Source organism: Portunus trituberculatus, chromosome 17 (genome assembly GCF_017591435.1).
Source record: "Portunus trituberculatus isolate SZX2019 chromosome 17, ASM1759143v1, whole genome shotgun sequence".
Lineage (NCBI taxonomy): Eukaryota > Metazoa > Arthropoda > Malacostraca > Decapoda > Portunidae > Portunus > Portunus trituberculatus.
The window spans coordinates 7,215,001-7,227,500 of record NC_059271.1 but is presented as its reverse complement, the minus strand read 5'-3'; the positions used below and the strand labels follow the sequence as shown (position 1 = coordinate 7,227,500).

The following is a 12,500-nucleotide window of genomic DNA, read 5'->3' as shown; positions in this document are numbered from 1 at the left end:
CTCTCTCTCTCTCTCTCTCTCTCTCTCTCTCTCTCTCTCTCTCTCTCTCTCTCTCTCTCTCTCTCTCTCTCTCTGTTGTTGTTGTTGTTGTTGTTGTTCGTTCTTCATCATCATCATCATCATCTGTTTCTTACGTTATTGCCTATAGCGCGTGTAGTTCTATTTAAAGAGTATGGAAAGCGTTGTTCAGCTTCCACCCATTAGCGGCGCAGGCAATTTCATTTATAGTGGTACCCATATTAGGGCCCATATCATCACCCAAGCGCACCTTTAGTTTAAGGCAATTACTCCTCCACCTGAAACCTGGGCATCAAGGTGACATGTAGGTAACTTTAAACCACTCCACAAATGGCAAAGTTTCAAGGCGGCACGTGTTGGAATTTGAACCTACGCCCGATTCCACCACCACCACTTTATTTTCTGTTCTTGTTCTTGTTCATGTTCTCTTATTCTTTTTTTTTTTCTTGTTCTTGTGCTTTTCCTCCTCCTCCTCCTCCTCCTCCTCCTCCTCCTCCTCCTCCTCCTTCTGATAATTTTATTTACGTCACACTTGTTATATTCCCTCTAGTGATACTTTTATCTAAGAGTTACCGTAAAACCACCACCACCACCTCGCACACCACCACCACCACCACTAGCAGCAGGGAGCCATCACGCCTCGCCCACACACACCAGGAAACAATTTGCGTTAGCCAAACACGGCCTGCTAACGGCTCGCGGACAGGCGGCAAACATTGTTTATGAAACGTTAGCAAACAGTTTGAGAACCGTTTGCATGTAAGCTGTTACCCTCACTGAAAGGAAAGAAAGGAAAAAATGAAAAGAAAGGAAAAAAATAGGAAAAGAAAAGGAAAAAAGGAAATATTGACTAGACGCTGGTGTGTGTGTGTGTGTGTGTGTGTGTGTGTGTGTGTGTGTGTGTGTGGCGGAATGCAGAACACAGGAATGCGAAGGAAGGAATGGCTTGAGTGGACAGGAGGCAGGAGACAGATGGGATGGCTTACGGGAGTTATGGCTTTGTAGTATCAATAACGTCCTCTAAGCCAGTCTTCCAATAAGCCCTACTAAGCCAGTCACTATTGCTACCGTTCACACACTCAATAGTTATCATGCACACACGTAAGCCACCATCTACACACTTTAGTTCCCATCCACACACTGTAACCACCATCCACACACTGTAACCACCACACTTTAATTACCATCCACACAACTTAACCACCACCCAAACAAGTTAACCACCATCCACACACACACTTAAATTATCACCCACACACCTTAACTACTACTCATACACCTCAGCTACCATCCACACACACACACACACACACACACACACACACACACACACACACACACACACACAAGCCAGAGGACCGGGATTCGATTCCCCGGCCGGGTGGAGATATTTGGGTGTGTCTCCTTTCACGTGTAGGTGGTGTTCACCTAGCAGTGAGAAGGTACGGGATGTAAATCGAGGAGTTGTGACCTTGTTGTCCCGGTGTGTGGTGTGTGCCTGGTCTCAGGCCTATCCGAAGATCGGAAATAATGAGCTCTGAGCTCGTTCCGTAGGGTAACGTCTGGCTGTCTCGTCAGAGACTGCAGCAGATCAAACAGTGAATTACACACACACAGCTACCATCTACAGTCATGCACGAAGGGAAGGGTAAACACTCACGGTCCCTGAAGTTGCCGGGCATGCAGAGGCTGTGGATGACGTCCTCGGTGCCTGTGAGGAGCTGGTAGATGAGCTGCTGTCTGGAGGCCTTAAAGCAGCGGGAGATGTGGCTCTTCACGCAGTTCAGGCCGGACCCCATCGTGCTGATGGAGGAGGTGAGATGGTGAAGGGGTGGTGAGCGGGACCTGACCTAACCTAATCTAACCTGACCTGACTTGACCTGACCTTACCTGACCTAACCTAGCCTGGCCATAACCTACCCTAACCTAACCTAACTTAACCTCACCTCACCTCACCTCACCTAACCAAACTTAACCTAACCCAACCCAACCCAACTTAACTTGACCTAACTCAATCAAAACACCTTCCTTTAGTATATCCTCTTTAAAAGCCCACATAGACACACATCCGGGTTCACCAAGACTGCTTCTATTAAAGACATAGAAATCTTGGTAATCACTCACTAGAACCTTAACATCCCCCTCCCCCCCCTCCTGAGAACTCGCGTCATTTCCACTAGAGCCTGGTTTGAAAGTGGTGAAGGTGTGAGGTACAGTTTGGCAGTACTGTCTGTATTTCTTATTGGTGCTTTAAGGGTTGTGGATCATAGAAACTTGTATGTTGTTTGTTAGGGACGATATGTTTGTGTGTGTGTGTGTGTGTGTGTGTGTGTGTGTGTGTGTGTGTGTGTGTGTGATGTAATAGGGGTGTTTGTGTACAGAAAGGGGAAGGGTGTGCGTGTATGTATGTGTGTGTGTGTGTGTGTGTGTGTGTGTGTGTGTGTGTGTGTGTGTGTGTGTCGTTATATTCGTAATTGCGTGTGCACTTTCACCTGTATGTACGTTTGTCTTAAAGGTAATTACGTCATTAGGGAACGGCACACACACACACACACACACACACACACACACACACACACACACACACACACACACACACACCCCATGACCCTCACAGCTGTTGTTTGTTTCATTACAGTGTGTCATCATCGTCTCGCTCTTATCCCTCACGCCTCATCTTTCCCCTCTCCTCCTCCTCCTCCTCCTCCTCCTCCTCCTCCTCCTCCTCCTCCTCCTCCTCCTCTTCACTTTTCCGATGATTGTTCTTATTATTACTTCGATAGTTAATTTGTTTGTGTTTGTCTGCCTTTCTGTATCACACACACACACACACACACACACACACACACACACACACACACACACACACACACACACACACACTCTCTCTCTCTCTCTCTCTCTCTCTCTCTCTCTCTCTCTCTCTCTCTCTCTCTCTCTCTCTCTCTCTCTCTCTCTTACTGGCACATCTGGTCCAGCTCGGGCTCAGTGGAAGCGAAGGCAAGGTTGTGGTCTTCGTTTATCGCCTCCAGCCTTTTCATGCACTTCTGAAGGTGTCGAGGGTCACACTCCTTGCCTCTGCCGCCCCCTCCGCCGCCACCGCCTCCGCCGCCCCCGTCTTCCATCACAGCATTGCTTCCGTCAACTCTCTTAGCTGTGTAGTCTCGCCTCGCCTCCGCCCACGTGCCTGTAGAAGGAGAGAGAAATGGTTTGAGTGTGTGTGAGTGTGTGTGTGAGGGAGGGAGGTGAGTGGGTGAGGGAGTGAATGAGTGAGAGTTTGTGTGTGTGTGTGAGTGAGGAAGGAGGGTGAGTGAGTGAATTGTGTATAGGAGGAAGTGAAGGAGGAAGGTGAGTGAAGGAATGAGTGAACGTTTGTGAGGTGAGTGAGTGAACGTTTGTGAGTGAGTGAGCGAGTGTGTGTGTGTGTGTGTGTGTGTGTGTGTGTGTGTGTGTGTGTGTGTGTGTGAAGTGAGAAAGAGTAAGGGAGTGAGTGATTGATATGTAAAGTGGGTTGATGAGGTTGAAATATAGATAAATTGATTGGCATTAGAGGCGATAGTGACGAGTAGAGGAGAAATGAAAAGGAAAACAAAAGATGGAATGTGAAGGGGAAGAAAGAAAATAAAATGACAGAAAAAGAATGGAGAATTGAAGAGAAGGGAAACAAGAGAGATAGAAGAGAAGAGGGAGAAAGTACAAATTTAGAAGACATACTACACGAGAGAGAGAGAGAGAGAGAGAGAGAGAGAGAGAGAGAGAGAGAGAGAGAGTATTGTGAAACGCTTTGCTCCCATAACAACACCGCTTTCCAAAGGCTCCTCTTGAAGATACTTGTGTTTTAAGAGTATCATTATAGTTCTGGTGATAGATTGCCAAGATTTCTAGTTTAGTTAAAGGTTAAACTGTCTTGAATGCCCGACCAGCTGTCTCTGTGGCCTTGCAAAATTGTTGTATTGAGAAGGGAAGGCATATCTGAATAGGGGTGAGAGAGAGAGAGAGAGAGAGAGAGAGAGAGAGGGAGGGAGGGTACCACAGCTTTCTGTCTCCTTGTTTGATCTGTAAAATAGTTTAGCTGAGGGTCGCCATTGGAAGCTTTTGTTATGGCTTGTGTGATGTACGTCAATTACACGGTGAATGTACGACGCCATTACTGCAGGCCGGCTGATGTGTGATTTAGTAATGAAACGTGAACGAAGGACATAATTAAGAGGAAATGATTTGATGGATTAATTAGTGAACTAGTAATTAATGTAGAAAAAAAGTAAAATGGTGTTATATATTAGGATGGAATTAGTGGAAGGAATAGTGAATAAAGAGTGTTATTTGTATGTTTAGTGAATTAATAGTGAATGATTTGACAGATTAATTTGTGAACTGATGTAATTAATGAGGGAAAAATAGGTGTTGCTCTTAATATTAGGTTGAAATTGGTCGAAGATGATAGTGAATAGACTGAATGGTTAGTGTTGTAATGAAAGCTGAATGGACGCAAATTAATAGTAAATAATTTGATGATTGAATTAAGGGACAGGTAATTAATGGAGAAAAAATGAAAAAGTGCTGGTGTAGAGTTGAAATTAATTGAAGGAACAGTAAATGGAATAAATGCTTAGTGTTTTACTTAATGAGAATGAGTGAAGGCTGTTAATTAGATACACGAATGAAAGAATGAATGCAGATGCTATACATATGATATGTAGGTGGATATAAAGGTAAAAAAAAAAAATAAATGATTGAAGTCTGTTAATGAAGATGAAGGAAGGCTCTTAATTAGATACACAAATGAAAGAATGAATGCAGACACTATAGATATCATATGCATGTAGATGTATAGGTAAAGAAATAGAGTAGTAATTGCTGGTTAAGTAATAAATGATTGGAGTTTATTAAGGAAGATGAATGAAGGCTGCTAATTAGATACACAAATGAAAAAAAATAATGCAGATAATTTAAATATGATATGCATGTAGATATATAGGTAAAAGAAATATAGAATAATAGTTGGTAATAAAGTAATAAATGATTCAAGTTTGTTAAGGAAGATGAATGAAGACTTAATTAGATACACAAATGAAAAAAATAATAATGCAGATGCTTAGAATATATGTTTGTAGATCTATAGGCAAAAAAAAAAAAAAAGTAATTGATAGTAAAGCAATAAATGATTCAAATTTGTTAAGGAAGATGAATGAAGGAAGGAGATGGAGTGACTGAAGCAACGAATTAAAACAAGAAAAAACCTTGGTTAATTAATGTCGACAAAAATAAATGCAGGTGTTGATACAGTAAAGAGTGAATTAATGCTTCGTTGTAATAGTGGAGGAAATGAAGTAATTGTAACGCGAGGTAATTGTGAAAGTGGAAAGTGGAATTAATGTAGAGACTTATTTGACGTCAGTATTGTGATGGAATTAAAAACATAACATAACATAAATAATAGGATAACAAAGGGCCACCAGGGCCCATCTAGGTTATCCTGTATCAGTCGCACAGCGACCTCGTCATCAGTACTTAAAGATACACTTACAAGTACACAATACATTATATACTAATTCTAAATATTTGGCCCATTAACAGGGCTAAGTCCTGCAGCGAATTCCTCTACAATCTGTGATCCCCATACATGGGGATCATGTCTTGTTTAACTATAGTAAATTTCTTATAAAAACTATCATGCAGCGCTATACATAATTATAAATCTAATAAATTTAAGTGCTTATCTAATCTGTTTTAAACATTGTCAAACTAGTGCTATTTACAACCCTCTCTGGCAATGCATTCCAGAAGTCTACCACCCTATGACTAAAGAAATATTTTCTTATATCTAACCTGCAGCCTTGCTTTCTAATCTTCCTGCCATGATTTCTAGTCCTACTTTCCTCCTCTAAGGTAAAGAAAGATCTCACATCTATGTAGTTTGTATCTGAGAACATTTTAAATAACTCTATCATATCCCCTCTTTACCTAAATGCATAACCTGACACTTTTTAGAATTAAACTCCATCTGCCACCTGTCTGCCCATGCTATCAGCCTGTCCAGGTCTCGTTGTATTCTGTAATTGTCCTTTTCACCCTGTACTGCACATGCTATCTTAGTATCATCTGCAAACTTTGATACTTTGCTACTAATTCCTATATCTAAATCGTTAATGTACACCAAGAAAAGAAGAGGTCCTAGCACTGATCCTTGGGGTACCCCACTAACCACTTCCTTCCACTCAGACATTGCCCCATTTAATACTACTCTCTGTTTCCTATCAGAAAGCCATTCACTAATCCAATCAACTAACCTACCCCTATCCCATGTAGTCTCAATTTGTACACTAGCCTCCTATGCGGTACCTTATCAAACGCCTTGCTAAAATCTAGATATATAACATCTATGCTATTTCCATCATCTAACTCCTTGGTAATATATTCTAAGATATCGAGCATATTTGTAAGACAGGACCTCCCTGATCTAAAGCCATGTTGGGTATCTCTAATTAATCTATTCTCATTTAAATGCTCCCAAATACTACCCTTAATGATTTTCTCTAGTATCTTACATACTATACTAGTTAAACTGATCGGTCTATAATTATTCGCATCATCCTTCCTACCTTTTTTAAATATTGGTGTAACATTAGCTAACTTCCAGTCCTGAGGTAAATGAAGAAATGTTGTTTAATGTAAAGAATGTAATGTAGAGAATGTAATGTGGAGAATATAATGTAGAGAATGTAATGTAGAGAATGTAATGTGGGGAATGTGATGTAGAGAATATAATGTAGAGAATTTTTTTTGTGTTTTGTTTCGACGTTAGTGTTGTGATAGAATTAAATGAAGAAATATTACATAATGAGAAAAGTAAAAAAAAAAAATGAGTTATAGTTTTAAGAATCGAAAGATGGAATGTTTGTGAATTTGATAGGAAGAAAATTGAATGAAGAAATGTTACATACAGAAGGAAAATAAGAAAAAAAGAATGAGTGAGAGTTTTAAGAATTGACAGATGGAATGTTTATGAACTTGATAAGAGAAAAAAATGTTGTGAAAAGATGTCTTATAAAGAAGGAAAACGAGAAAAAAAAAGATTGAATTGATTGAGAGTTTTAAGAAGACATGATATATAAAAAATGAAAATGAAAGAAAGAATTATAGTTTTAAGAATAAAGAGATAAAATGTTTATGAATTTGATAGGAAGAAAAAATAATGAAGAGATGTTACATAAAGAGAAATTTAATAAAAAGTTAGATGATAAAATTGAGTTAAGAGTTTTAACCACTTCAGTGTCATGACGCGTTTCCATATTCATTCTGCTTACTATTTGATGACTTTATACAACTTCAGAAACTCATGAGGGATATTGAAATAGTGAAGACCGTGGCCATTAATCTTCTGACCTCCATAGACCCTTCCTAATGTCAATAAAATGGTTCTAATCGTACACAAATCTCGAGGTAAAAATGTGTCCAGTGTTGAAGGGGTTAAGAAATGGAAGAGGGAATGTTAGTGTATGTACAGGGTGGGCCGCAGATACTTCCCGATTTGAGAATGAAATAAAAACCTGTTCACACTTCACAATTCTTTATTCTTCTTTTATGCCTTTCACACAACATGGGAGATTTACTTTTACACTGTTTTAAAGACAATATCTTTTAAATGTCCACCTCCATTGTCAATACACTGATTCAGACGATTTCGGAAGCTTTGGTCTACTCTCTCCAGCATGTTGAGCGGTATATTGGCTATTTCAGTTCGGATGGCGTTCTGTAGGTCTTCCAGGGTCTGTGGACGGTCGTTATAAACCAATCCCCACAGGAAATAATCAAAGCGGGCTAAATCAGGTGAGCGCGCAGGCCAGTTTAAGTCTCCTCTCGGAAATCAGTCGGTCGGGAAAAGCTTCTCTCAGGAATCCCATTGAAATGCGTGCAGTGTGGGCACACACTGATTTAGGCCCCTGTGATTATTTCCTGTGGGGATATCTCAAATCCCTGGTTTATAACGACCGTCCACAGACCCTGGAAGACCTACAGAACGCCATCCGAACTGAAATAGCCAATATACCGCTCAACATGCTGGAGAGAGTAGACCAAAGCTTCCGAAATCGTCTGAATCAGTGTATTGACAATGGAGGTGGACATTTAAAAGATATTGTCTTTAAAACAGTGTAAAAGTAAATCTCCCATGTTGTGTGAAAGGCATAAAGAAGAATAAAGAATTGTGAAGTGTGAACAGGTTTTTATTTCATTCTCAAATCGGGAAGTATCCGCGGCCCCACCCTATATGAGTTTGTAAGTAATTAAGGATGTACATTTTAATAGGTGACAAAAGTAAAGACGTGAACTATTTATATATACGGATGAGAGAAATAAACCATCGGAAGCGGAAGAAAATAATATCAAATAGAGAAAGAAATGAACGTTGAATGAAATGAGATAGACAAACACAGTAGATTTTTTTTTGTGTCTGAAAAAATGATGAAAGCAAGAATAGTGAAGATAAACGTGATGATGATGATGATGATGATGATGATGATGATGATGATGATGATGATGATAAAAAGACAGTAAAAGCTAACAATTTCATCTACCACGAATAAAACAAGAAAAAAAAAAAAGATAGAAATGTAAAAGGAAGAAAAAACAAATAGAAATATGATAGAGAACACACACACACACACACACACACACACACACACACACACACACACACACACACACACACACACACACACACACACACACACACACACATGGCTCATATATGTGTGCTTCAGTTTGTTCTCATCTGTTCCGCAAAGAGAGAGAGAGAGAGAGAGAGAGAGAGAGAGAGAGAGAGAGAGAGAGGGGGAGGAAGGAAGTCTCTAGATTTTAGTGTTCAATTACCTTCATTTTCTCGGAAGTTAAAACGAAGGTGAAAGACTAACTTGATAATGGAGGAGGAGGAGGAGGAGGAGGAGGAGGAGGAGGAGGAGGAGGAGGAAAGAAGAAGAAGAAGAAGAAGAAAAGAAAAAGAAGAGTTAAGGAGAAAAAAAGAAAATGAAGAAGGAAAAAAGAAAATGAAGAAGGAAAACTGAAAATGATGAAGAAGAAAAAAGAAAATGAGGATTAAGAAAAGGAGAAGAAGAAAAGAAGAAAAGAAGAAAAGAAAAGAAGAAAGTTAAGAAGAAAAAAAGAAAATGAAGAAGGAAAAAAGAAAATGAAGATGAAAAAGAAGAAAATGAAGAAAAAATGAAGATGAAGAAAAGAAGAAAATGAAGAAGACCAAGAAAAGAAGAAGAAGAAGAAAAACAACAACAACAACAATAACAACAACATGATAAGTATGTAAAAAAATAAATGAAAGTATTGCATAAAATATTCACTGATTTTCTCTCTCTCTCTCTCTCTCTCTCTCTCTCTCTCTCTCTCTCTCTCTCTCTCTCTCTCTCTCTCTCCTTTATTTCTTCATTTATTCATACTCTTTTTTTTCTTTATATTTTCCTTTTTTCTTTCATTCTAATCTTTCTTAACTGTTTTCTTGCATCTTATTCCTTCTATCTTTTCCTTTCTCCTTTTCTTCCCTCCCTCTCCTTCCTCTATACTTTTTTTTTGAAATTCTTCCTTTTCTTCCTCTCTTTCTTTCATTATCTTTTTCCATTCTCACTGTCTTCTTTTTCTTTTTTCCTCCTCTTTTTTCCTCCCTCCCTCCCTCCTTCCTTTCCTGCCTCTCTTCTTTTCTCTCTCTCCATCTTTCTTTCCTTATCTTTTTTCCCTTTTCTCACTGTCTTTGCTCTCTCCCTCTCCCTCTCCCTCTCCCTCTCCCTCCATCACTGTCTCACTAACTAGTTAAAGAGAGAGAGAGAGAGAGAGGAGAAGGAGGAGGGAATTGAGAACTGTTTGACCTCTCCCTCTCTATCTCTCTCCCTCTCCCCCTCTCCCTCTCTCTCCCCTCTCCCCTCACGATAACCACGTAAGGGGAGACTAATGTGTTCTCAGCTCACAACTTTGGCCCCTCTCCCTCTCTCTCCCCTCTCTCCTTCCCTCTCCCTCTCTCCCTCTCCCTTCCTCTCCCCCCTCTTCCAAAATTAGGTTAGGCTACGTAATGTGATCTTTTCATTAGAGAAGGAAGGAGGAGGAGGAGGAGGAGGAGGAGGAGGAGGAGGAGGAGGAGGAGGAGGAGGAGGAGGAGGAGGAGGAGGAGGGGAGAGGAAGACTTCAATGGTAATCTGTGTCCATCTTGTGTTTGCCTTTATTAGTCCTCCTCCTCCTCCTCCTCCTCCTCCTCCTCCTCCTCCTCCTCCTCCTCCTCCTCCTCCTCCTCCTCCTCCTTTGATTTCTTTTGGGTTTTGTTTTGTTTCTTTTATCGTTTTGTTATTGTTATTGTCATCTGCATTCTTCTTCTTCTTCTTCTTCTTCTTCTTCTTCTTCTTCTTCTTCTTCTTCTTCTTCTTCTTCTTCTTCTTCTTCTTCTTCTTCTTCTTCTTCTTCTTCTTCTTCTTCTTCTTCTTCTTCTTCTTCTCTTCTTCTTTATTGTTCTACTGTTATTCTTCCTCCTCCCATCCTCCTCCTCCTCCTCCTCCTCCTCCTCCTCCTCCTCCTCCTCCTCCTCCTCCTTTTTAACTCAATCTTCCGAACATTTAAGTGTGTAATTGTATTCGGTGCTTTCTTTCTCTCTCTCTCTCTCTCTCTCTCTCTCTCTCTCTCTCTCTCTCTCTCTATTATTCATTCCTTCAGTCTTTTTGCTTTTATCTGTCTGTCTGTCTGTCTCTGTTTGAATATTTATCAGCCTATCTGTTTATCTATCTTTCTGTCTGTCTGTCTGTCTGTCTGTCTGTCTGTCTGTCTGTCTGTCTGTCTGTCTGTCTGTCTGTCTATCTATCGCTTCCTATATCTATCTATCTACCAAAGTATTTATCTATATCTATCTGTCTGTCTGTCTGTCTATTTGTGTATCTATCTATCTATCTATCTAAATGTCAGTGTGTGTGTGTGTGTGTGTGTGTGTGTGTGTGTGTGTGTGTGTGTAAGACACATTGACATCGCCTTGTGATAGATAATATTTACAAGAAAATGGACGATGATGAAGGGACGGCTTAACTCAGATGGATTCTCTCTCTCTCTCTCTCTCTCTCTCTCTCTCTCTCTCTCTCTCTCTCTCTCTCTTTTACTCTCCTCATTTCTCACATTATTATTATTTGTCTTCTCTTTCCTTGTTCTTGTTCCTCCTCCTCCTCCTCCTCCTCCTCCTCCTCCTCCTCCTCCTTACTGTCTTCCTCTTCCATCACTACGACCACCACAACCATCTTTCTCCCATCCTCCTCCTCCTCCTCCTCCTCCTCCTCCTCCTCCTCCTCCTCCTCCTCCTCCTCTCAGTCCCCACCCCTCCTGTCTCACACACACACACACACACACACACACACACACACACACACACACACACACACACACACACACACACACACACACACACCTTTCAGTCGCAACACACTTATGCAAAGTCAATTTTTTCATGCACCCCATTGCTGTGCTCTCTCTCTCTCTCTCTCTCTCTCTCTCTCTCTCTCTCTCTCTCTCGATGGTAGTCTTTATTGCGGCCGCGTGTCACTGAATGCGTGGGAAGAAAAGTGGTCAAGGTGGAATACAATAGCGCGTGTGTTTTTGTAGTGGACGGTGGACGCAACGCTGGTGGTGGTGGTGGATGTGGTGGTGGTGGTGGTGGTCATGGTGGAGGTGGTGGTGGTGGTGGTGGTTTCACGTTTCCATCCTTGTCTTCTCTGTTGTATTAAGCGCCACATTCAGAAACGCTTCCCTCTCTCACCGCGACCATTTCCAAAGATCCACAGAGACGATTAGCCGAGTTGTAAAGAGTATTTGTCCTGTTCATAATGCAGACTTGTTAACATGTCACTAGAATTACAGAAACATCCTTAAAAATCCGCGTCACTTCAACCACAGCCTTTGATAATGCAGAAAACTTGTTAACATGTCACTAGAATCACACAGACATCCTTAAAAACCCGCGTCACTTCAACCAGAGCCCTTTGAAAATAGTGAAGGTGCGTGGAAGTGTTTAAGAATATTGGCCTTAGTGTGGTGAGTTGGTGGGTTAAGTAACTGTTTACTACTGCTGGGTATAGGTGAGGTTCAGGCGGGCTCAGGTGGCCAGGCAGTGGTGTGTGTGTGTGTGTGTGTACATGTGGTTGTCTGTGTGGGTGATTTGAAGCCTTGCGTGATGTAAGTAGGATGATGAGATAGAAAATGGATACGTCAGCTTGCTACTATTATTACTACTTTGGTGATACAAGTAAGTTAGGTTAGGTTAGGTTAAAGTTATTGTTAGTCCGTGTTATGTATTTATCTTTCTACGTATGCCTATGTATTTCTATGTATTTCCGTAATTCACTGTTAAAACTGTGTCAGTAAACTTTTTTATACAATAGGGGACAACTGGACAAGGGTAACGAAAAAGGCCCACTTAGTTGCCAGTCCCCATAGAGGTCAGATTGAGTTAGCCA

At 40.8% G+C, this 12,500-nt stretch overlaps 2 protein-coding genes across 2 annotated transcripts in view; one reads left to right on the top strand and one right to left on the bottom strand.

Moving 5' to 3' along the window:
• Window positions 1-3,239, bottom strand: part of LOC123505205 — a 16,102-nt gene extending 12,863 nt beyond the window's left edge. The window contains exons 1-2 of the mRNA XM_045256377.1: window positions 2,980-3,239; window positions 1,679-1,821 (exon numbers count right to left, since the gene is read on the bottom strand). Of these exons, the coding sequence (XP_045112312.1) occupies window positions 1,679-1,821; window positions 2,980-3,143 (307 nt within the window). The 5' untranslated portion in view covers window positions 3,144-3,239. The remainder of the gene's footprint in view (window positions 1-1,678; window positions 1,822-2,979) is intronic.
• Window positions 1-12,500, top strand: part of LOC123505203 — a 260,003-nt gene that overhangs the window by 13,730 nt on the left and 233,773 nt on the right. The gene's annotated exons all lie outside the window — the stretch shown is intronic.